At 37.2% G+C, this 22,223-nt stretch overlaps 2 protein-coding genes across 4 annotated transcripts in view; both read right to left on the reverse strand.

Moving 5' to 3' along the window:
• On the reverse strand, positions 1–19,986 carry LOC113669492 (small G protein signaling modulator 1). Of its 2 annotated transcripts, none has more exons than XM_089190437.1 (21): positions 19,490–19,986; positions 17,355–17,398; positions 17,043–17,118; positions 14,762–14,944; positions 13,644–13,821; positions 12,161–12,228; positions 9,537–9,820; positions 8,708–8,888; positions 7,789–8,082; positions 6,836–6,974; positions 6,098–6,162; positions 5,858–6,006; positions 5,076–5,144; positions 4,340–4,978; positions 3,692–3,816; positions 3,285–3,367; positions 3,040–3,149; positions 2,782–2,878; positions 2,428–2,539; positions 2,125–2,180; positions 1–1,738 (listed from the first exon to the last, which is right to left on the reverse strand). In XM_089190437.1, exons 1-21 carry the CDS (start codon positions 19,575–19,577, stop codon positions 1,650–1,652), a joined length of 3,129 nt encoding a protein of 1,042 aa, XP_089046563.1. In that variant the 5' UTR covers positions 19,578–19,986; the 3' UTR covers positions 1–1,649. The 2 variants fall into 2 exon arrangements, with proteins under 2 accessions (XP_089046563.1, XP_089046564.1); XM_089190438.1 differs by lacking the exon at positions 19,490–19,986 and adding an exon at positions 17,498–17,546.
• The window catches only part of LOC113669494 (carbohydrate sulfotransferase 4), a 4,710-nt gene continuing 2,297 nt past the window's right edge, over positions 19,811–22,223 (reverse strand). Inside the window, exon 2 of one of the 2 annotated variants that reach the window (XM_027185531.2) lies at positions 19,811–21,858. In XM_027185531.2, the coding sequence (XP_027041332.2) occupies positions 20,595–21,809 (1,215 nt within the window). In that variant the 5' untranslated portion in view covers positions 21,810–21,858 and the 3' untranslated portion in view covers positions 19,811–20,594. The remainder of the gene's footprint in view (positions 21,859–22,223) is intronic. The other variant, XM_089190454.1, reaches the window with a different exon arrangement.

The raw sequence follows: 22,223 nt of genomic DNA on the forward strand, positions 1-22,223 counted from the left end.
TCATTTATATTTTCATTTTACTTGTATTGTCGCATATTTGTTTGTACAATACACTTCGCCCTCTTTCTGTTCCACAGCACCCTGAAAACGAAGTCACTTGACCAGAGCAGTTTTCAATTGACTTACGACAAACCAAAACCGAAGCAATCACAACGGCCAATCATAACAAGGATAAACACCATCATTAGCCAATTAAAACTCAAATTAATAACAGGTAAACTACCAAAAGGGCGGGAAAACACTGTTGACGAGAGACGAGACACGATTGACTTATACTTTTCGTCTGATTGGTTCGGAGGATGGCACATATGTTCTCGACCAATTACGGCGCAGATGGCTGTTGACAGTCAATTGAAAATTTCCCCAAACTGACTTATTACTCAGTAACAAGTAAACATATCAGAGTATAATAGTAGAGCTGCCTGTTCGATAAGGAAACAATATACCTAACATAGAAATTCAAAAAGCTACAAAAATAAATGCCACTTCTGTAAAGGATAGCATGCGTCAGAACCACTTTTATAGCGCGGAAACCTCACAAAAAAGTTAATCGCGAGGTCACGCAGGCTTATGAATACCGTAAAAAAATCAAATGAAAGGAACCGATTGATTTGGTATTTTTGTCTACTGTTTTACTTTGTTTGTTATAAATACTTTACTAGCAGCTCTGATTCGTCCCAACGTATAGTAGCTGTGAGCTAATAAATACTTAAATTTATAATGAATCAATAATTATGAGTTTAGCATGGGCTAAGTAAATTATCAACCAGACATTCTTCGGTTTACAGACCTCAACTTTCCAATTTTTGATAAACCAAATGTTTTGGTATCAACACAAAAAACTAATTGAAGCAATTTTAGGGAACACGAACCTGTACCATGTCCCTGCACCTCATTAACGGGTGCCTACAACTCGACGAGCGGGTACCAAAATATATTCAATTTATATAGTATGATTACTGAATTCGATGGCAAATTAATGACTAACATCAAGCATATTTGAACTTTTGTGGCTCTCGATAACAACATTTTAAAAACATTACAATAAAATTAAGAAATGCTAATCTGTTTTCCACATGGCACTCTAGGTGTAGCTTGTAAACAGAACTAGACAAATTAGTTAACAATTGTCACCGAAAGTCATCAACAATGAAAGATCATATGCAATACGTTGCCGTTTACTTGCTTTAAATAACGATTTTAAATAACTATTTAACTGTTTCCACTAAGTTAGGGAAGAGGACCCCTTCCTTCCCCCCTCTCCCCCGCTCCTACCACCACCCAAACATTTCAGAGCTGGATCGGAACATTAATTTTATACACAACTACAATTACATAATTTATGACCCGCTTCTTGAGTGTTACACCAGCACATGTAGCTGGTCTGTTACAATGAAATATATCCATTCATTATTAATAACTTAAAATTGCCCAAAAGATGTCTACAACGGCGACGGATAACAATCTATTTACAAAACTTAACACTTTGTAGTTGGTCATCTACAGCCATTGCTTTTTTTAAGCGTCGTCTGTTGTACTTCCACCTCACAATACCTTAAAGCTCTGAGCTTGTTAAATAATAAAGAACATATTTCCTAAGTCCATTCATTCTCGGTTATGTCGTTTGCGTTACCAGCGTTTATCCTGTTTTACTGGTTCTTGATAAGGTCTTGGACTTTTGCAACCAGACCCCGCGCGACCTTCAGTGCCGCCTTCGCGTTATGACGCTCAGCCATTTCTAAAGAGACGGCAAATAGTTATCAATCATACATTGTAAATCCCGGATATAACCCTTGGCCTTTACAATTTGGTAGACTTTTTAAAATGGGGGTTGACACCAAGGGAGGCTTTTATAGTTTTATACAAGATAGTTTCTCTTCCCATCTTGTTGTGATCGTTTTGTTTAAGTGATTTCATTATTGCGATGAAGATTGAGACTTTTGAGTGGGGACTCTTACAAAGTCCCCACTATTATAAAGGGAGGATCGGGGGGAGGGGGGAGGGGGGAGGGGGTGAGACGTAGATTGGGCAATAACTCAAGAGGGGGTTAAGGCGGGGGGGGGGGGAGATCAGGCAATAAGGGATAGGGGCAGTCTTATCACTTATGGAAATAGATTACAATACCATTGAAGAACTTAATGATGTCTGTGAAGTCCATTTTGTTGTCCAAAATGATATCCCTGTAAGACAAGAAGGTAAGATTCAGAGTTTCTCATCACATTAAAACAGTTCTTTTCATACTGAGACAGTGAGATATGTTTGATATTGATGTCTACCATTAAATGAAAGTTACTCTTGTATTTTTTTAAACGAGAGTTAGCCAACTCATCTTTAGTAACATCTCCTCGTGGATTCGCTTGCCTGTTGAAACTTCCGTAAAAACGTCCGTACCAAAGGAAACAGTCAAAAATCAGTTTTTTCCTTTACCTGTAAAATTGAAGCAGTGCAAGGGCGATAAAAAGAACAAAGTGTTCTGAGGCAAGGTGTCTAGCTGCCCAGATGATTTCCCACACTACAAACACGTCTTCATAGAGAAGTTCTGTAAAAATATGAACACGAAAGCAAACCATCATAACTAAACTGTTATGATTCACTTGACGTCTATTTGTTTGCGCCTGTCTATCTGTCTTTCCATCTATCTTCTTGCGTACTACTGTAAGTCGGTCAGTCTATCGGTGTCTCCCCGCCTGCATGCATGTCGATCTGTCTATCTGTTTGTATCTACGCACATAACTCCGTCTGTATGTCTATTGAGCTATGTCAGGGTGTGTGGCCACAAACCTCGTTTGAAGTCAAGAAGGAACCATCTGTAGCAGAAGTAGAAATGCGTGAGGTCGCCATTTTGCTGAAGATGTTCGAACATTTCAGGGTCGAGAATCTGCAAACAGTGAGTCAAAAACTTAATAACTCCACGTACATGGTAAAAAAGCGTTGATATAATATTACTAACGTAAGCTACTCCAATGCATAATCGCTAAAATGCAGGAGTTTTCATCGCTCTTTTATCACTTGGATCGAATGAATTATTTAGGTACGTACTTGGATCAAAGATCTCATGTTTGCAAAATGCGTGTCCATAGCTCCGCCGTGTGGGAAGTTACTGTTCATTCTCTGCATGAGATCCACGAAACAGCTGTAGGTTATCGCCTCTGAGAAAAGAAGAGAAACACCTTTACAGTCGCGGAAACGACAAAAGATAACTCACCAATAAACAAGGATGACATGAGAAGTGTTTACAACCCTCCATTCTTTTTTGGTCGTTCTGCATGAGTGCAGCAACTTACCATCGTCAAAGACGACAAGCAAAGGGGCAACGAGATCACACATCCCTTGAACGTAACCAACATCCAAGGTCTTCCACACGTAACTGCAAGTAAAAACATTACAGAATCAAACGCGAAAATCACCAACACGAGTCATGATACATCCTTCACTTGACTCGGAAGATGACTTTTACTCAGGCACTCCAAGCGTCAGTCGCTAGGTCCGCGGACGGATCAATGTCAGTGAATGAGCAACCACGCACCTACCCCTTCCCTAACCCGGCATTAACCCTAGGTTGTTATCAGTTGACTGTTGCGGGGTTAGGGGAGGAGTAGGTGTGGAGTTGCTCAGATACTAACATTGATCCGCTCGGACACTCTACGGTAACCCATTCAAGAAAAGTGTCGATTTTGTAACCAAGCCTCACCTGCTAATGACGTTTCTTAGTTTATCGAGGTTTTCGTGAGTAAAGTATGGATAATTTCTATCACATCTCAGGACATCTTTCTCGATTCGATGAAGATTTAAACCAAAGTCATCAAGGAGATCAGTCTGGGAGAATAATCGGGCAAATCATTGAAGATCAGTAATAACAACTATAAGCAAAGATATCGTTTCTCACAAAGTTGTTTAAATGATTATAGTATTGCACACGTGCGTTTCTTAACAGGTGTTCTTGTTCTTATAGTATATAAGGGGGGTACAGTGAGTCTTCAAAAGTCGATCGAAGGAAAAGTTAAAATAGCATTGAATCTGGACCTTGGTAAGTTCTGCTAAAAATCACAAAAAGGCTAAAAAAAAGGCCAAACATAACTCAGTGCCTCCCAGTTTTCACAGCATGAAGCAGTTGAAGGGAGGAATTCTTTTATGCACGGTACCTTCACTTCAAGTTTGTAACGTTTCCTAAAAATTCGCCTTCATATTCAGTGATATTCCTTGGTGAAAACGAGAAGCAGACAGTGTCATCAAGTCTAAATTATGTAGGCAAGCGCCAAAACAAGCTGCATAGACACCTCGATCTGACTACGGACACCTACCTCTGATCTCAAGTATCTTGAAAAAGATAGCTACTCACCGAGTATGGACACGATGCTCTAGACCCAATGCTTCCCTGGCTACATTGTTTACAAAGGACTGGGACCTCCGTGTCCGTGTCGTGACTGGTCTGCTGTGACTCCTCCCGCGCGTTGGTGTCACTGTACGTGGAATCATGGCCATTTGGAACGTGACCTGTCCCGTGACTGTTCATTTCCACAGCAGAATGAAATCTCTTGCTACATCGCTGGCATGTTCTTGACATTGACATGAACTTGCCATTGTCTTCCCCACAGTCGCTACAACACCCACTTTCGGCATCATCGCCATTTTTCGCTGGAATAATAAGCTGTCCATTCATTAACCTGGCTTTTGCAGCCTCATCAAGTCCTTCAATCTCGGGTTCCTCGATACTGACCCTCTGACGATTGAAATTCTCTGATTTTTCTAAGCCGCTACTGATCATTTCCAACTGTTCAAAGACTTCATCTCTACTGCCTGTGCTGTCCATAGAGATACCATCCATTTCTTGTTCTTTCTCGTGCTGTCGAATCACACTCTCTACTTCTTTCCATTCCTCCATGATGGAACGAAATTCTTCGTTAGCAGCCTTGTCAGTTGCCTGACGATCTTTAGGTGTGCTTCCAAATTTGTAGTGTCCCAGTAAATAAGGCCACACCTTAAGGAAAGATGTAACATAAAATACCTTCTAAGGCAAAAACATTCTCATGCTCGCTGGTTAGCAGTGATTAAATTTACCATGTTGATGATCTTACCTCTTTTCTGATGGAGTGTTCTACTCCGCCGAAGTAGACATACTTCTTGACTTTATCCTCGTCATTAACCTGGAAGATGATCAGTTGATAAGAAAAATTGCAATCACTTTTGCAACTACGGCTCCGGCTCGAGAAGTGGTCCCTAGGTAACTACATGTGAAGCTCACAATGTATCCAGACAAGCTAGGTATTTTTTTTTCTTACACAGCTACTCGTTCATGCTATGTCTCTTTCGCAACCGTCGTTTTGACACGTCATACAACGCGCTTATGAGATAACAAAGGTTCCTTCAAGGAACCCAGTGACCAAAGCATGTCTAAATAAGCATAGGATAAAAGTTTAAACCAAAAATGTGTAACACTGTGTAGCTAATCACTTAACAAGAAACCTGAATTTCTTGGAAAAGAAGAGGGAAAGATAGAAACATAGACTAATGACTATTCATTATTCTCATCATCCAGCCACTGGTGTGTTTATCTCACCTTGAGCCAGTAAGCCACGAGAAACAATCAGCGGCAGCTAATGGGCTTCGCAGCGCTTATTAAAACTCGTTTACAGGCTATCTCGCTTCATGCAAACGACTAAACTTCCTGGTAACATCTGCCTAAAGCGCTGTGGCATGACCGGCGAAGCCCCGAGAGACGAGGTAGCTGGCGTAAGGAGCCGGCGAAGGGCCTGGCGCGGAAATCGCTCCCGTCGCCGTCTTCCAAACGAAGCCGACTTCTCTCGCCGCTCCTCCACTCGTACCAGAGCCTGCTCAGTTCTAACGAAAAAGATTTTACCTTTCCATTACTGCACATGCTTCTCCATGTTTGTTCAGTAAGTCCCTGGGCGTAATCGACTCCGTTCTCTTCGGAATTGGTGTTGCTGTGATTAACTAGCCATAACAAATGCGTTCTAACTGTTTTGAGGTGGCGCACGTACGAAAACCCTGATGAAAAAGCATGAACACTTATTAAGCACATAAAACACTTCAGGAGTTTTAATATCACTTGGAATCTACATAATCAAGGTTAACTTACATCCATTGAAAGCTCGTAAAGTGATTTGTCGTCTCATAGTTTCGCATGCAGTGCTGAGACATTCCCTAGTAAACAAAACCGCACACAGGAAAATTATTATTACTATCATCATCATCGTCATCATCATTATTATTATCATCAACATTAACATCGTTATCAACATCATGTCATCGTCAAGGTCATCATCATCACCATGATTATTTTTACCGTCTGCGTCATCATAACGTCATCATTACCGTCATAGTCATCGTCATCGTCATCGAAGTCGTCACCGACATCGTCATCGTCATCATGACCGTCATCGTCGTCATTGTGATTACAGGGTGAGAGACGCGTTGGCGCTGAACTCAGAACTCTTAACTTTTGAGAGGTTCAGGATTCAAGCGCTGCCTAAGTAATTGTCCTGTGTTGTTGAGGAAGACATTTCCTTTCTGATAGAGCTTCTCTTCAACCAAGAGTATAAATGACTGCCGGTGAGCTGTCGGGGAAACCTGATGAAATGCCAAGAACTACTTGCCATGGATTGTCATATGTCTGAGGGGGACGGGAGGGGACGGGAGGGGACGGGAGGGGACGGGACGGGAGGGGATGTCAATACGCCAAGTCGCTTAATGTTACGGAAAACAGCACCAGCTCAAAGGGCAGGAAGCGTCTTCCTCCTCAAAAAACTAAATGTAGGCTTTATTTGTCGTTATTGATTTGCGAATTGTTGTTTAAAAAAAGTTCTTCAGCACTAACCTTGTGTGAGGCGAGGATTGTTTCTGGTTTCGTCTAAAGCTGGACTGTAATCTTGAACTTAGGTCCTGACGTCTCCATGGTAACCCTCCTTGCCTCTTGGAAGATCTTTGGGAGGACCATCTATCCATTTCCTCGGACACTGAAATTATAGCACCGAGTATGAACAACAAAAATATTAAGACAACAAAGTACATTTAACATTTCTTTATTGTCATTACTTCAGGACTAACTTATGAATGAACATAAAACCTCTCTATCTTGTGACAGCACCATGGCTTCCTAATGTGGTTTCATTAGCAAGGAGGCTTTATTGGAGCAGGGGGCGGGGGACTTGACGGAAAACAAAAATCCAACTAAAGCGGCAAAATGCAATGCCTTATTTGAATTCTGAAGTGTCTCCCAGATTTTACGATTACCATATAATGTATGCGTCTCTTTAGTTTTCAAGTACAAGTAATCATGAACTGAAACACCTGGGGGGGGGAAGAGTTGAGGGGTGGGGAGGGGAGTACTTCCTAGTAATAGACTAATGGGGATGTGCCGCTAGAGGACGTCGCATTTTTAAAACTGGATCGACTATGATGGGGTTGCATTGTCAATGGAGTTATTGGAATGGGGTCACTCATTTTGGGATCTTAGGGAATGAAAGATTCTGGTAACTAGGGATTTAAAAATGGGAAGATTCACAGTTAAAAGTTGCTACTGTATTACCAAAAGTGACTAACATGGAGTGTATAATTGGTCAAGAATATATTATAGTGAAGTAGGGGTTCTGAGAGACCAGCTGCACAAACCCAGCAAAAAGTGACCCAGGTACCCCCCCCCCCCCACACACACACACACACACACACACACACACACACAAACAAAGGCTGAAACACAATACAATTACTTATTCCCGAGAAGAACCCTTTTCAAACACGTCTGAAATTGTCAAATCATTAAGTACTCACCAACAACATCAGGTTTTGTTCCAGAAACAAGTCTAAAGACATAATCTTGATTTGTATTTTCTCCTTTGGAGAAAGACATCAGTGGCAAGTTAGATCCTGAAAGTGGTTTCTTCAGGCTGGGAAGGGCAAGGCCCTTGGAGCGTGGGTTAAACAATGGAGGGTCGAGTTCACCATGAGGGTGGAGACCATTCTCAAGACAGTTTAAGAATGACAACAGAGACCCAGTTGTGGGAAAACGGATTGGTGGACGCTGGACTCCATCTTGTCCTATGAGAATAACCACTCCGTAGCCACCTGAAATGCAATCAATTTTATTTGAGTATCAGAAAGTAAGAAAGGATTGCCTTGGTTTTCCTTTAATCCGCTCTGTGATTGGTCTGAAAGACTTGTAGTAACCTCTCAACCAATCACCTACAAAACTAAAACTTGGTAACTTGCATTTTCCTGTACCTCTAGCAATTTGTTAATTTATACTTAAAGCTCTCATCAATTCCTTGAGAAACATTTCTTTCCTTTGTTCTAATTGGCCATTGCGATTATGAAGTAATACTTGGTTTGGTTTGTGAAAATCAATCCAATGCACTCTCTACAAAATGTCAAATACTTAACAATAACAGAACTTAGCTTCAAACTAATCACTGGATACTGAATCTTACATATTTGTATGTTAACCATTTACACCCTATCATCAGTATCTACATTCTCCAATCTCTTCTTGGTATATTTCCTTTAGTATTATAACAAGGAGAATTCCTTTAACAATCAAAGCTTCTTAAGTTGTTGATAATCTCCTTTATTCCCATGATCTTAATGAATGATTCAGAAGTACTACTGTAAAGAGAAATTTGATGCTTAAGGTTTAAAGGATGAAGTAAAATTGTTGTAAGCTAAACAAAGTGTATGTCCTGTACAGCCTTACCATGCTGGTGACAGTGAATATACACCACATCATTCAAGTTCACGGTCAGTGCATAATCCCAAAACTGACTCTTCTCTCGCTCACAGGAACCACTCATCAACTTATTAGGTGTCCATTTCAGCAGCAAACTCTCATTGCTTTTATGTAGTGACAGGTATCCAGCAATTGGGTGTTCTTCATGCTGTGAAAAAAAAAAACAGTTACACAAATGCTAGGTAATTTAGTATTTTTTGGTCAAAAGACTGGAAATAATTCATAGCCATGAATACTTTTAATTATCAGTTAATTAACTCTATGTGCATGAAGTTGTACTTTTTCCTGATGAAAGACAATCAGAAATCAACTTTACCAATAAAGAGGTAAGACTGTAATAATTTCCCACACAATTAAAACTGTCCAGCTAGCAATGCAATTTTTCTTTTAAACTAAATTCCAAACAAACAATTTATCAGCAGTAGAAGTATCTTAGACCATCAAAAAAGATAATTTATTTCAGTCCCTCCATCCAGAGTAATAAACCATAACATGCACACTATTCATGTATACAGATTGTACACAGTGTACAACTTGTATTAACACATCAATCAAGTCACATAAACCAGTTAAATCATTCTCCATTATCAAGATCAATGGCCAAATGAATGAATGCATAATGAAGAACTCCTAACCAACATAACATCTCAAAAAAAAAATTACGAAGCCATAGGTTAAAATCTACCAAAAATGCTTAAGTTTAAGGATATCGCACACATATCTCAAAGAAGTCATGATCCAAGCTTCAGGTCAAATGAAATTTATTTCATTACAACTTGATATCATATCTACTCACTGGTTCAAGGTAGACATTGTTTTTCCCATACAAGAGGGCAGCATGCGAGTTCTGGTGAAGAGACTCTATGTGTTCTCTTGCTAATAATGGGGCCACTGCTAAGTTTTCATCATAAGAGGCCTTTGTTACACCCAGCTGTGGTCGCTGGGATGTTGGTGTTGTAGGTGACTGCTGACATAACCCACTGTGTATTCTGTGCCTTTGAACAAGCTCATCCGCTGTTGGATCAGTCCAATAACTGTCTGGTGTTTTCATCTTTGAAAAGTCTAAAGCACTTGGACCATCTGTGTGTAAATTTAACAGGAAAAATACAATGTAAAACATGCTTTTTGGTTAAGCAAAGAAGATTAATATTAATAATAGGAAGCAGATGTATGCGGCATTATAAATGGAGAAATATCTCAGTCTGTGAAATTTGGCCTAAAGATCTACTCTACATAGAATTGGTGCACATACATATGAATGATAAAAATAATTATTAAAATAATTAAATTACATTCCCAAAGCTTGTAGTCAACCACCATGTAATGTGATAAGCAGCAGGTCTCTGTGGCTTTAAGATTAATTCCCTCTTTGAAGTTCAAGGTACAAAAAGAAAAAACAGCCACCTTTTATCAAATAACTACGTATATATCATACATTCTAAAAAACATTTTCAACAATAACTACAGTAACTATGTTCATAAAGTGGCTGGTTTGCAGATCATCTGTTTGTTGGAAGCACATAATAAAATTTTGTTACAGTACAATTTGATGAGCTTAACCACATAATTATGTGAAAAGCTTTGTTTAGAGCAAATGTTGTACAAATAAAATTTGTTGAAAATTTAAACCTTGAATATGCATGAGCAATTTAATCCGGAAATACACAATCAAAACAAAACAAATTAATATTTCAATGACATACCGCTCACATACATATGACACATCTTCTATAGATATTTCTATATGCTTGGCAACAGCTTATTATCATTCATGTCTTGAATAAAAGATGTTGTTTTATCTTTGTCTTTTATCTAACGATACAAATTTAAAGATACACACTCTCAAAAGTCCTCTCAAAGTTTCACTGAAGGCAATCAAGATATTGATTATGGTACTCAAAAGTCACAGGTCAACATGAATTTAAACTATTTCATGTATTTTGGAACACAAATTGATTGATTCCTTTAAAATGTAAATACTAAGCTCACTTTTTTTTCTTTTTAACACTGCATTTTAAACATGAGTTGCCAAAATAACAATAATCCCAGACAAAACTGCTAAAAATGGAAATGAAAAATATGTTAAACTAACAAACATACAAATAATTCAAGTTGCAGGTGACTATCTGTAAATTTTCAACTTTAGTACATAAATTTGATTTTCTGATGAAGTTGAAGAAATTTGATTTCCACTGGTTTTACTTATTACATTAACTGTTCAAGTACCCTCAACCTGAACACTTTTTATTACAATGCAAGAGAAAAATTTTTTTCCTCAGATGTTTCTTTTTGAAAGCAAAATGTTTTTTTTATGGTTTTAAATTTTCCTTTATAATGAGCCTAACAATGTTTGAACTCTTCTGAAGAAGCAAACTTGCCAGGGAAATACTGAAATTTTTTCCTAAAACCTGTTTTAAATTATCACTTATTTCAGGTTTTCATCTCATCCTTCAGTAATTTGACTTCACACCAAATAACTTGGATTTTTCACAATTCCTTGGCCAGCTCAAGTTATTTAGATTCAACTGTAAATCTGTTTGATTGTGAAACAAATTCTCCTTTCTGTCAACACTTAAAGAAATATAAAGAGAACAGTATGGAGAATATGAACAGTGATGTTAAGGTGTAAAGGTCAACCAGACCACTATACAATCACTTTGATGAAAACAGTTACTAATTTTGTGGCAACTGACAAATGGGGATCAACAGCAAAGTTCTCCTTCTTAAAATGATGATGGCAAAGAACCATAAGGTAATCAATGTAAGTTGCAAGTGTGTGCAATGACTGATTCTGATGCCCCCACATAAATATGGAACTTAAATTATCTCTGTTTAATGAAAAGAAGCAATTTGGCTGGTTCCTATGTCTCCCCATGTAATAAATTCTAATAATAACAATAACCACTGAAAAAAACTCCAGAAACAAGTAGATAAATTTATGAAGGATCAAGATTGCTAAATGAGTTTTCTGCATCAATAACTGCATGTTTTTGGTATGCAAATAAGGAAGAAACTTAGGCAACTAATTAGCGATGTGCCTACAAAATTACAATATTTGCAAAAAATAATAAACTGAATTTATGTCTAAAATTAAATGAATAGGATCTTTCAGTGGAAATAATAAAGTATCAAATGTATTTTTTAAACATCTGTTCTAAAAGACAGCAAGAAACATTTATATAACAAAATCCAATCACTCAGACAGAAGGTCAAAGTACATGTAAAACAATGAAATGCTTAGCTGAACTTTCCATCCATTCGCCTATGATATTAAGTAACTTACAATGTTTTAGAAGTAAGTACGTCACATAAATTTTAAGAAAAAACTTCAATCAGTCAGTCAGTCAGCAAAAATTAACAAAACATTAATCTAAGGAAGTAAGGAAGTAAATCCTTGCAAGCTCATTGTAATTCGCTTACCTAAAAGTTCAATAAATATTCTTCCATCAGCTGGATCACTAAGTAGGGCTTCAGGCTCATAAAATTGACTGCAAAACATACAAATTACCTTTCATAAGTTCACTTCAGTGTCAGTATCTACCACCACTTGTGCTTTGTGGCAATTATAATAGCAATTATCATGCCCTCTACATACAGTGTACATGAAGAACACAAACATATGCAGTAAATAATACATTAAAAAGCAATTAATGCATTGATGGCTTTTTTTCTCAAAAGCTTTTGAATTGCCCACACTCATATAAATGCCTCTTAATTGAACTGTTGTGACCTTTCAAAACAGACCTGTGATATTACTGTCATACAGAAAAGCAAAGAATAACAATTCTTTACATAACATGCAAAATCATTAATTGTGCAAAGTTTGCAACATATGCTACATGTATCATTTCAGGTTGTGGTTAGTTTCAAATTCCATCTTGGCTGATTTTGAGAATTTTGGGGAGGCCAAATTATTGATTCAAATACATCTACCTTAATTTCATTAGACACTGGAAAAGTATTCCCACCCAATAATTTTTCATTCTTGGTAAGTACTGGACATGTCATTAGGGAAAAACATTCAAGTCAAAGGGCTCATTATAAGGATTTGTGTGGCAATTCACCCAGAGTTTTTCTTAAGCTGGGTGAATTTCAAACATTGGCTTTTAATTTCAAAAAAAATGTTATGTCTATCTTACATTTCCACTGACAGTAAGTAATATTAAATCACTGGCCATGCAGGATCCTAAATTAGCCTTTAATGAGGTCGAGAAAGTCATCCCTTTTTGCCACCCCTTAAGAAAAAAGACATCCACAGATAAAAAAATCAGTGGTGATCAAAAGAATAAAACAATTGGCAGGTTATTGTCAAAACCATGAAAATAGTAGTAATGATTTCAGTTTTGAAAACTATGAAAATCAAAAATAAATGTGCCTCTCACACTTAGTTTTGAAAAGAAACTCATCACATGTGAAACTTGTTTCTTAGTTTTAATTCTGTCACGATAATTGGGAATTTTTTTCACCATGTTCTTAGGTGTCTTTGTTTTGTTCTTGTCATTATTTTTTTAATCCAAATAAAATATTTAAAAATATTTACAATTTTAAGTTACTATATAACCCTGAATAACTACCACAGAGGAGACTGACAAGGTAAATAACTTAACCCTTTTCATCCCAGAAGTGATTAAAAAGTAACTTCTCCCTTCCCTATACTATCCATACATCAACCAGCATAATGGTAATGAGAATGCTCAAACTTATCAAGTGGAAGTTGTTATCTTGATCTGAAACCAAATTCTTGTAACTAATTTATATGGTAATGTATGGCAGCTTGAGGGGAGAAGTAACAATCAGGACTTGGGAATTAAAGGTTTAATCTGCTAGATTATCAACTTGATAGTTGTCAAGAAGTTCTCAAACTTGTATGTAGTGTTATTTCAAGATACTCCACTCCCTTTACCTTGCATTATTTTGAAGATCCTCCACAATTTTTCCCAGCAACTTTTCTAAAAGAGCTATTCTAATCCACAAAAATTTGCCACAATGGCCACTGATGTTATATCCATTTATCTTCTTGTTGCTTCCATTCAATGCAGAGAAGTTTAATTTCAACTTGAGTAATGGGCTTTCTGCAGAACCTGATGAGATAAAAAATTCTGTCAGTTGGAAAAATTTTTAAATGAGTATCAAAAGCAATGGGTGATTCCATCTTGCAGACATTACGTTCAGATACTAAAATTAATATTTTAAGCCCCGATTTAAATGTCAAAATACTCAAAAAGGGTGTTCAAATATATCTAAAAAATACCTTTAGTATGCCCTTTGTACCTAATAGAAAGATGCTTTAGTGAGCTCTCAAGACCTTGAAGGTATGAGTTGAGGAAAGTGTTTTGCTGACATTACATTTTAAACAACCACTTTTTAAAGTAACTTTCTTTAAAGAGATTTTCCTGTGAATCTTTAACCTTGGGCAGAAAATAATTGAGCCTTCAAAACATGGCAAGAATTAAATTTTTCATGTATAAAAAAAAAATTCCATGAAACCTTGTTCCAATGATTCTACAAACAAAAAGTGTTGTGTTGCTGACTATGGCTATGTTCATTTGTTTTGTAATTACTTATCTACAAATGAAGCTGTAAAATTAGACATTTACTTTATTTATGTTCTGTTATATTTACAGAATATTGTACAAGCTTTCTTTTTTGCGCTGCATATTAAGTTGTGTGGTTAGTCAAGAGAAGTCAGACCACACTTTCAACCTATCAGATTTAACTCAAACTAGTCTTGACTTGCATGGTCTGACCCTTTGGTCTTTAAGTTTGTACAACCCTTTAACTCCTAGGATTTGATTGTTAATTTTTCCTCCTGGCTGCTGCACACATTTCCCTATAAATTAGTTGTGAGAATTTGGCATGAAATCAAGATACCAACTTCTACCTGATCAATATAAGTTTTCTCATTAGCTGCTTGCTCAATAATTTACAGACATTAAAGAGAGAAGTTACATGTTAATCACTTCTGGAGATGAGATGGTTAGAGGTCTCCCAACATATCAACTATTATTCCTTGAAATATACCTGCTGATGTGTTCTTAGTTCCATCCTTGCTTTTCTCCTCTTCCCCAGAGAGTTTCTTGACCAGTTCAGCAGCAGGTTCTGATAAACGAGCAAGCTTTTCCAAAACAGCTTGGGTGTCCTGGGCAGGAAGAAGACCAGCGGCTCTTTTCTTCAAGCCATGTGCAATGCCTGCCTCTACAGCACCTACAAAAATGTCACAGAAAACTAAACTGAAAACAAATCCTTAAAAAAATGGTAAGGAAATATATTCAAACCACAATAAAGCTCTGGGGAAACATGCTCAGTTCTTGGTCAATCAATTATTTCTTAACACTCTAACTATCAAGATCTGATTTTTAATTCTCTCCTCTAGCTGCTACATATTACCTTATAAATTACTGGTAAGAACTTTGTGTTAGATAAAGATAACTTCTACCTGATAAGTTTAAGTATTCTCATTACATGTTTGCTGGATAATACATGGATATTATAGGGAGAAGTTAGGTGTTGATCACTTTGAGGAGTTAAAGGATTAAAATTCATCTCTAGGAGAAGGTCTATTTCCCCAAGAATCTATGACTATTCATGATCAAGTGAAAAAAGTGGTAATGACATAGTGGATCATTTTGCCACAGACAAAGCAATAACACATAACACTTTGAGATATCCAGTATACCGAGTACAGTGAATTTTAAATTGATTCAATAGCTGCAAGCATAGAAAATTACAAGGTTTCAATGAATCCTTTTGCATGACACAAAGCCATAGTAGACTTAGTAAAGTACACCCCCTCCCCTCCCCTCCCCTCCCCTCCCCCTTTCTGACCCATGCATCAAAGTGATATTTCTAAAGAGGGCCATTACCTCAATGCAAGTGAAACAGTGAACATGTTGTCCCTCGACAAAAGAGAATTTTAATTATTCACCGTGCTGAGTAACACTTCCACCAACTTGCATTTTTTCTACTGTTGCCAATTTCATTTTTAAAAGGATTAGTATTCTTGGCTGTTTGAATTTTCAGTGAAATCTTTGCCTATCTTTGATAATTTATAACTTTCCTTGGCTATCAAAATATTAAAAAAATGTCACACTCAAACTCAAAAAATTTACATGAACCACCTCTCTGCAAATTGAAACAACAAAACTATAACAGTACATTTTTGATGTTAAGAAGATTGGATGTTGGTTCCAGTCTAGTAGGCACAAATATGTCTAGAGGATAAAATTTAAGATACATATAATTATAAAAATCGAGGAAATGAAGAGACGTGAACAGTATACCATTAGTTGAAACAAGACAACTCTTGCAAAAAATACAAGAATTATACCTTGCGTGCCTAAGTGAACAACGATAAAATTAAGATCGTGCCCTGTGTAAACAGTGACTTGATATAAAATTCCATTTCACGAATTTTATAAAGGTTTTGATAGGTTTACATCATTTTTCAAACCATACCCACCGAAAGGAAAGTTTAAAGTAAGGTACTTTAAAAAATTCTCCTGTAATGAAACTAGTATTACGAAATGGCAACGGGGTGCAACATGTTTAAATTCTGCATATTAATATAAAATTTTCCGATATTGTCGGTCGCGAGACACTGCTAATTTTATTAGGAAATAGCAATTTATTTATCTGGATACAAAGTGTTTTGTAATTTAAAAAGTTAAACCAAAAAACATCACGTTACATTAATAGTTAAAAATCCTCCTGTATTTTTTTTTTTCGACAGTCGATAAAGTATTTTAATCGCATTTCGCACAAGTTCACAGCTGAAATGCAAATCTTGGATTTTAATGAGCAATGAGAGGTTCTGATTAAAAACCTTCGAGCGCAGCCTGTCAATTCAGTTTAAATAAGGCTTGAATTACTCTTTATTTTTGATGTGGGCTGCGTTGTTTGAAACCCCCTTCAAAGCCGCAAGCAGAGTTTATTTGTTTTGAATTTTTGTGTTTGTTGCCTGCAAAAGCGCGTATTTGGTCGACTTGCTACTTCCGTACGAGTGTTCGCATACAGGTGAAAACCATGTCTGATCCCTGAATCAAGAAATAAAATTATGTGACTCTGTGAAGCTTACTTCAACTAAAGGGCGGGATTGTCCGCTGAAGCTAGAGTTGCTTCCGCGTTATAAATTCCCGTTTTAGCAAGTATACAACACTTCACAGATCGACCGCGAAGGAAATGTTTGCAAGTTATACCCAATCAAAACTAACACTATACAGAAACACTACCAGAGTTTTTACTACCTTAAATATTTTTCTTCAGCCGGCAAAATAGTGTCGGAAACAAATGCAATATTTCTTACCACAAAGGGAGGTTATACTAGAGCTGTCTGCATGAATAAACTTCCTTGTGACAGCTTCTTCCATAAGTTGTTTGACCTGGGAATCGACAAAACAGGTCAACATTTTTAAAAAGACGAGCATTTCTATCTTTTTAACCTAACATTGCCAAGGAAACATGAACATACAACTTTTCCTAGTGCATGACTGCAAAATGGAGTAAAATCAAGTTGTGTATCTTTGAGCGAAGCGAAATAGAGCTGTGGAATAAAAAAATCAAGTGATTGATCGCTCGACGTTTAAATTTCACAAGCGACAACTGCAATTCGCTTTACCTCTTTTTTGAGGTTTTCCAACAATTTCTTTCGCACCTCCGCATCTGAAAACAACGAAAATAAACCTCAACGTTAGCCTGTCTTTTTCGTTGCAGAAAAATCCCTGAAAGTGCCATAAAACACTTGTTCTTCGCGAATTTCACCTTTCGAGGGAGCCATCTTGCCCTTCCGGAGAACAGCATAATATGAATATTCAATAAAAAAATTCTGGACCAATCACAGCACGCGGTTAACAAGATTCTTACAGAATACATTATCGGTTCCAGCGGGTTCGCAAATTTTTTTGATTTTTGAGAAATTTCTATTGGTCAGAACGTGAGTAATTTTCCCTGTGTTTTCATTACGTTTATTTGGTTTTACCTATTTGTGTTTTTGGCCCTTTTTCTCTTCGTGAACATCTGTCAGGAGCCGACAACGCTTGCCACCGATAACAACGAGCTATGCATTCGGTTATCACAGAAATTAAACAAAAAAAAAACCTTTGAAATGGAAATATGGAATTATGCAACTGCTTAGATCGGTAGATGAGTCTGGTTTACGATTAGGAGATACCAGCATTTAGCGAAAAATTATTGCTGTTTTTGAACAAATCACCATTTTGAAAAAAAAAATGATATCGCAAACTCAAGCGAAATATTTATTGTAATTCTGAAGTGCTTTCAAAATACTCCTTTGCGACAGAAATGAAAATATTATTTTGTGACATGTGAAGCTTGAAAATGAAATCTTATTTTGAAGAGTCGCGAACCTAAATAAAATCGTTTTCTGAAGAAAATTTAAATGAACAGGCCGGAGTAAATTACTTTCAAGGGTATGATTAACAACTCGATGTCACTGACGAACATAAAACACTTCTTTGTACTAAAAATGTAATTTCAATGTATTATTAAAATCCCTCCGGTTGTCTGATTCAAAATTTCAAAATAAGAATCGTCTGAAAACAAAATATCGCGTAGAATTTGTAGCGTAAGATTTGTTTTTAACTCTCTCAGTGGAACCAAGTTCGCTGACAGCCGACAGCCCGACAGATTTTTTGCTTTCAACGATCGATTTATTCAATCCAGCGACTCCATATTCTATAGCAGCTTTTGATGGGAGATGTTCAACGTTTATTATTTTTTTAAGATGCGTAATTTCCAAAAAAATATCGATTAAATTTTGAAAACCCGACTTCAAAAAGACGCCAAGTTAAAAGGAAATATTCACGTTTGCCGTGGCACTCTGTTTACACCAAATCATTCTAGAAATGTCGACCAGCTTAGCATAATATATTCTTAAGCGTGGGCGAGGGGCAGATCATTTGAAGTTAAAAAGGTCTGGTTAGAAGGAATTTATTTGTATTCAAGTCACAATGCTTGCTTAAAGCTCATAATTAGCATTAAAATGGCACAGAGATTAACTGAGCATGAAGATAACTAACAATGAGAATGCGAAGTGAAAGCCGGCTGACCGAACCAACAAAACCAAGAAGAAAAGCTTTTCATATTTCCTTTTCCTTAATTGTTTTTTTTTTAACAGGAGAAAATTGAAGTAAACGGTGAAAATGAAATCAAATTTTAAGCAATTTTACTCCTTCAAAAAACCTTTGCAAACCCAAAAGAAATTTCTTAACAAATGCGCTCACTTTCTGCTATTCCTCGTTTTGTTCTGAGCCGTATTTGGCAGTTTGCAGAGATTATTTGTCAAGTAATTATGAATTCAGATGAGTTTCCAGTTTAGTCTACGGCACATGATACCATTAATGATGAAGCGAAAGTTTATCAACAGACAAAAGTTATTATGCCTCGTAAACATCAATAACGAATTCTTTAGAACATAAAGTAATTCTTTTTGTCTTTGAAAAAAAGTACCAGACGACGTCTTATTTTGGACTGAAACGTTCGCGGCAATAAGAACACTTCCAAATTCTTCTGGGACTATAAGTCTCTCGGCAATCGTATGTACCATTACAAAATTCTCTTGAAGGAAATATTTCGAAGATAGAAATGTTAGGGGTGGGGAATTTTGAACGCTTCCCGTCCCTACATCGTGAGTTTCTGTTCGTCAGTCGGTTCCAGTTCTCTCGTGAAAATTTTCACACGTTCAAAGCCTTGAGAGACCTTTGGAAACTTGCGATAAATAACACATTTTCATACCTGGATCTTCCTCTTCCATGTCACCTAAGAGTGTCTTGTCGCTTGGCGTCCTGTTTGGTTGTATAAACTGGAACAACAGAGCGTTCATTTTCAAACGCGTCTGTCTTTACGCACCCCTCGGTAACAGAGATTTTACACCAAAAGTGCTGACTGCTTATCCCCAGATTTGAAGCAAACAGTCCCTGAAGACGTACTGACCTTCCATACGATAAAATTTCTGTAAGACGTGTTCGAAATGATTCAGAGTTTAGGTGAAAATCCATTGCTACGAATACATTGATTCCATGTTGTCACGTTACGAGAAATTAGAAAGCAGAAATTAAGAAAGCTGACAAATTGCAATATATATTCCTGCTCACTGCTCTGTCGTCTCTTTACATTTGCTTTATCATTCGTTTTCCCGTTATTCTGCAGAAAAAAATGTGCCCGTAGAATTACAGGCTGAAAAACGCCACAAAAACTTCACTATGTAGCGCGTTTTGTTTGTATATCCGTACGCCGGGATATGAATAATGGATTTAGTTTTATGGGGCGAAGATTGGATGTTCAGACTAGTAAAAGACTGCTGGTACCTGTTGAATTAAATTGTTCTCGTTTGTAATACGATTAAACTTTACGAAATCTTCAGGCTAAGCCGAGATCACAAAACTCCTTAATCACCAATAAGAATCAGGATATTTCAAGCATTATCCAGTTGGTGTCTTCAAAGTATTTAATTGTGACTGGATCAGAGAAACAGATTTTCAAAATTCTGTGAAGCTGGAACTACACCGGATGAGATTTCTGCATACCGCGATATTCCGCTAACGACCGTTCACGGAGACAACGACAACGCATGCTCTTAGCTCTATGATACAACACAAAAACACTTAAATTGATTTAGAGTATCAAACGGGTGCTGTAAAAAACATCAGGCATGAGGAAAATATTCATTATTCACCAAGTAATGCTGATAATAATTGTTGAAAAATCTGGCACGAAAGGGAAGATTGTTATATTGATTATATATTGATTATTGTATTGCCCGGATGAACACAGAATCAAACACGCAGAACTAAATCTCGACGGATCAACAAAGTATTATGTTGGACTTTCATTCCTCGATCTAATATTTAGCCGCTGGGTAATTCTCAGCAAAAAGTGGTATTGTAAGATTTTTAAGCATTTCTACCGAGCCTTCTGTTGCAATGTAGCCCATTGATTTCATCACATCACGGCAATATCTCTCAATCACGTTCACTGAACAGGAATCTATTAAACGTCGCCACTTGTTCAGAATCTCCAAAGAATTTCTGATAACAGATACAGGATTTCGCTTCTCCGCCCTTAAATCCTTAGCGCTGGGCTGTGTTATGTTTACAATCCATTGTTTGATATTTCCTAACACTTCAAGTCCAGCATACTCGAACAAAGACTGCAAAACGGTTAAGGGTGCCACCGCCAAGTCTTCATATCGCACCAGTCTTACACGACTGCGAAGCGATACTGGAAGATTTCTTACCAAACGAAGATTTGCCTCCGTCATCTGACAACGAGAATGAACAAATTGTCTCATCGATGACTTTTCCCTTCTGTTCACTTCTTTGAAAAAGGCTACCCTCTGAGAAGACATTACCACTGGTCTTATATCACGTAATAAATATATGATTTTGCACTCTATTCCCGCCAATTCGCAAGTTTCAAAGAGCTTTTCGATTGATTGGCCAGGAATCCTTTCCAAGAGAAGCTTATAAACAATTGTATCATGTTGTTTTTTACACGAATGTTCAAGATTTTCTTGTGTTACAGTTAAACAGTCTTTTCTTCGCCATCTAGGATCTCCCTGTCTAAAGTTACAGAATGGCGGAGAGCTCAGGGCTCGACTATAGAACCGAAAAAAACTGCCGATATCCCGCGTTGAATTCCCCGCACTAAAGTCACACTTGAAAATGTGATGAAGAAGATTCATTGCAATTTTATCATAATCCTCAGGTTTTGTTCTCTGAATTCCATGAAGTGGCTCAAACACGTAAAATACTCGTGGATGTTGGTTAAAAATGCTGGCCAGAAACGTAGAACCAGATCGGCCATGAGCAACAATTAACACAATCCTTTGCTTCCTCTCCAGAGCCTTGTCCGTCGGCTCAACAGGAGCCCACGGTATCGTGGTCATTGGCTCTGTCAATGAAAATAACCTCTTCGAAGCACCAAGTAGATCCTGGCTCAGAACAATGTGTTGGTGCACTGACATATCAAGAAAAGCAAAAAATAAACCCAATGAAACAGCAGAGAGGACCAACAAGGAACCAAAACCAAACTTAATTTTTGCCCATCTAGCCATTGTTGTTGATAACACCGATAACTGAACCTCTTTAAATGTTTCACCACAGCTACAAAATAAATTAAGAAATACAGGACTGAATCAACCGACACATGTCCTTGTTAGCCTTCATATAATTGAAATTAAATACCGCATCGTTAACGTTTCAAATTTGCATCGCTCGACCTAAATTTTTAATGTCTTCATGTTTTCAATAGTTTCATCCCCAAATAAAACAGCAGGTTATAAACGTATAACTACAAATATGTGTCATATGAAGTTGCACGGGGAACAGCACCAACTTCCGTTGTTACTGGGTTAGTTTGTGCATGTAAACAGTGAACATTTCCTTCAAAATATATTTTTAGGGAACTAGGTTCAAAATCAATGTAAATGAAGTTTCAACAATGTGCTCTCATTACAAAGTTTCGTTCG

The sequence above is a fragment of the Pocillopora damicornis genome, chromosome 12 (assembly GCF_964200805.1).
Source record: "Pocillopora damicornis chromosome 12, jaPocDami1.2, whole genome shotgun sequence".
NCBI lineage: Eukaryota > Metazoa > Cnidaria > Anthozoa > Scleractinia > Pocilloporidae > Pocillopora > Pocillopora damicornis.

What these genes read in the sequence shown, in the direction of transcription:
- LOC113669492 (XM_089190437.1), bottom strand. Translation starts at nt 19,577, where the DNA reads ATGAACGCTCTGTTGTTCCAGTTTATACAACCAAACAGGACGCCAAGC. An exon ending in AACTAAGAACACATCAGCAG is followed by an intron (nt 13,822 to 14,761) that starts GTATATTTCAAG and finishes TTATCTCATCAG; the next exon opens with GTTCTGCAGAAAGCCCATTA. An exon ending in GCATGTGCAGTAATGGAAAG is followed by an intron (nt 5,145 to 5,857) that starts GTAAAATCTTTT and finishes ATCATCTTCCAG; the next exon opens with GTTAATGACGAGGATAAAGT.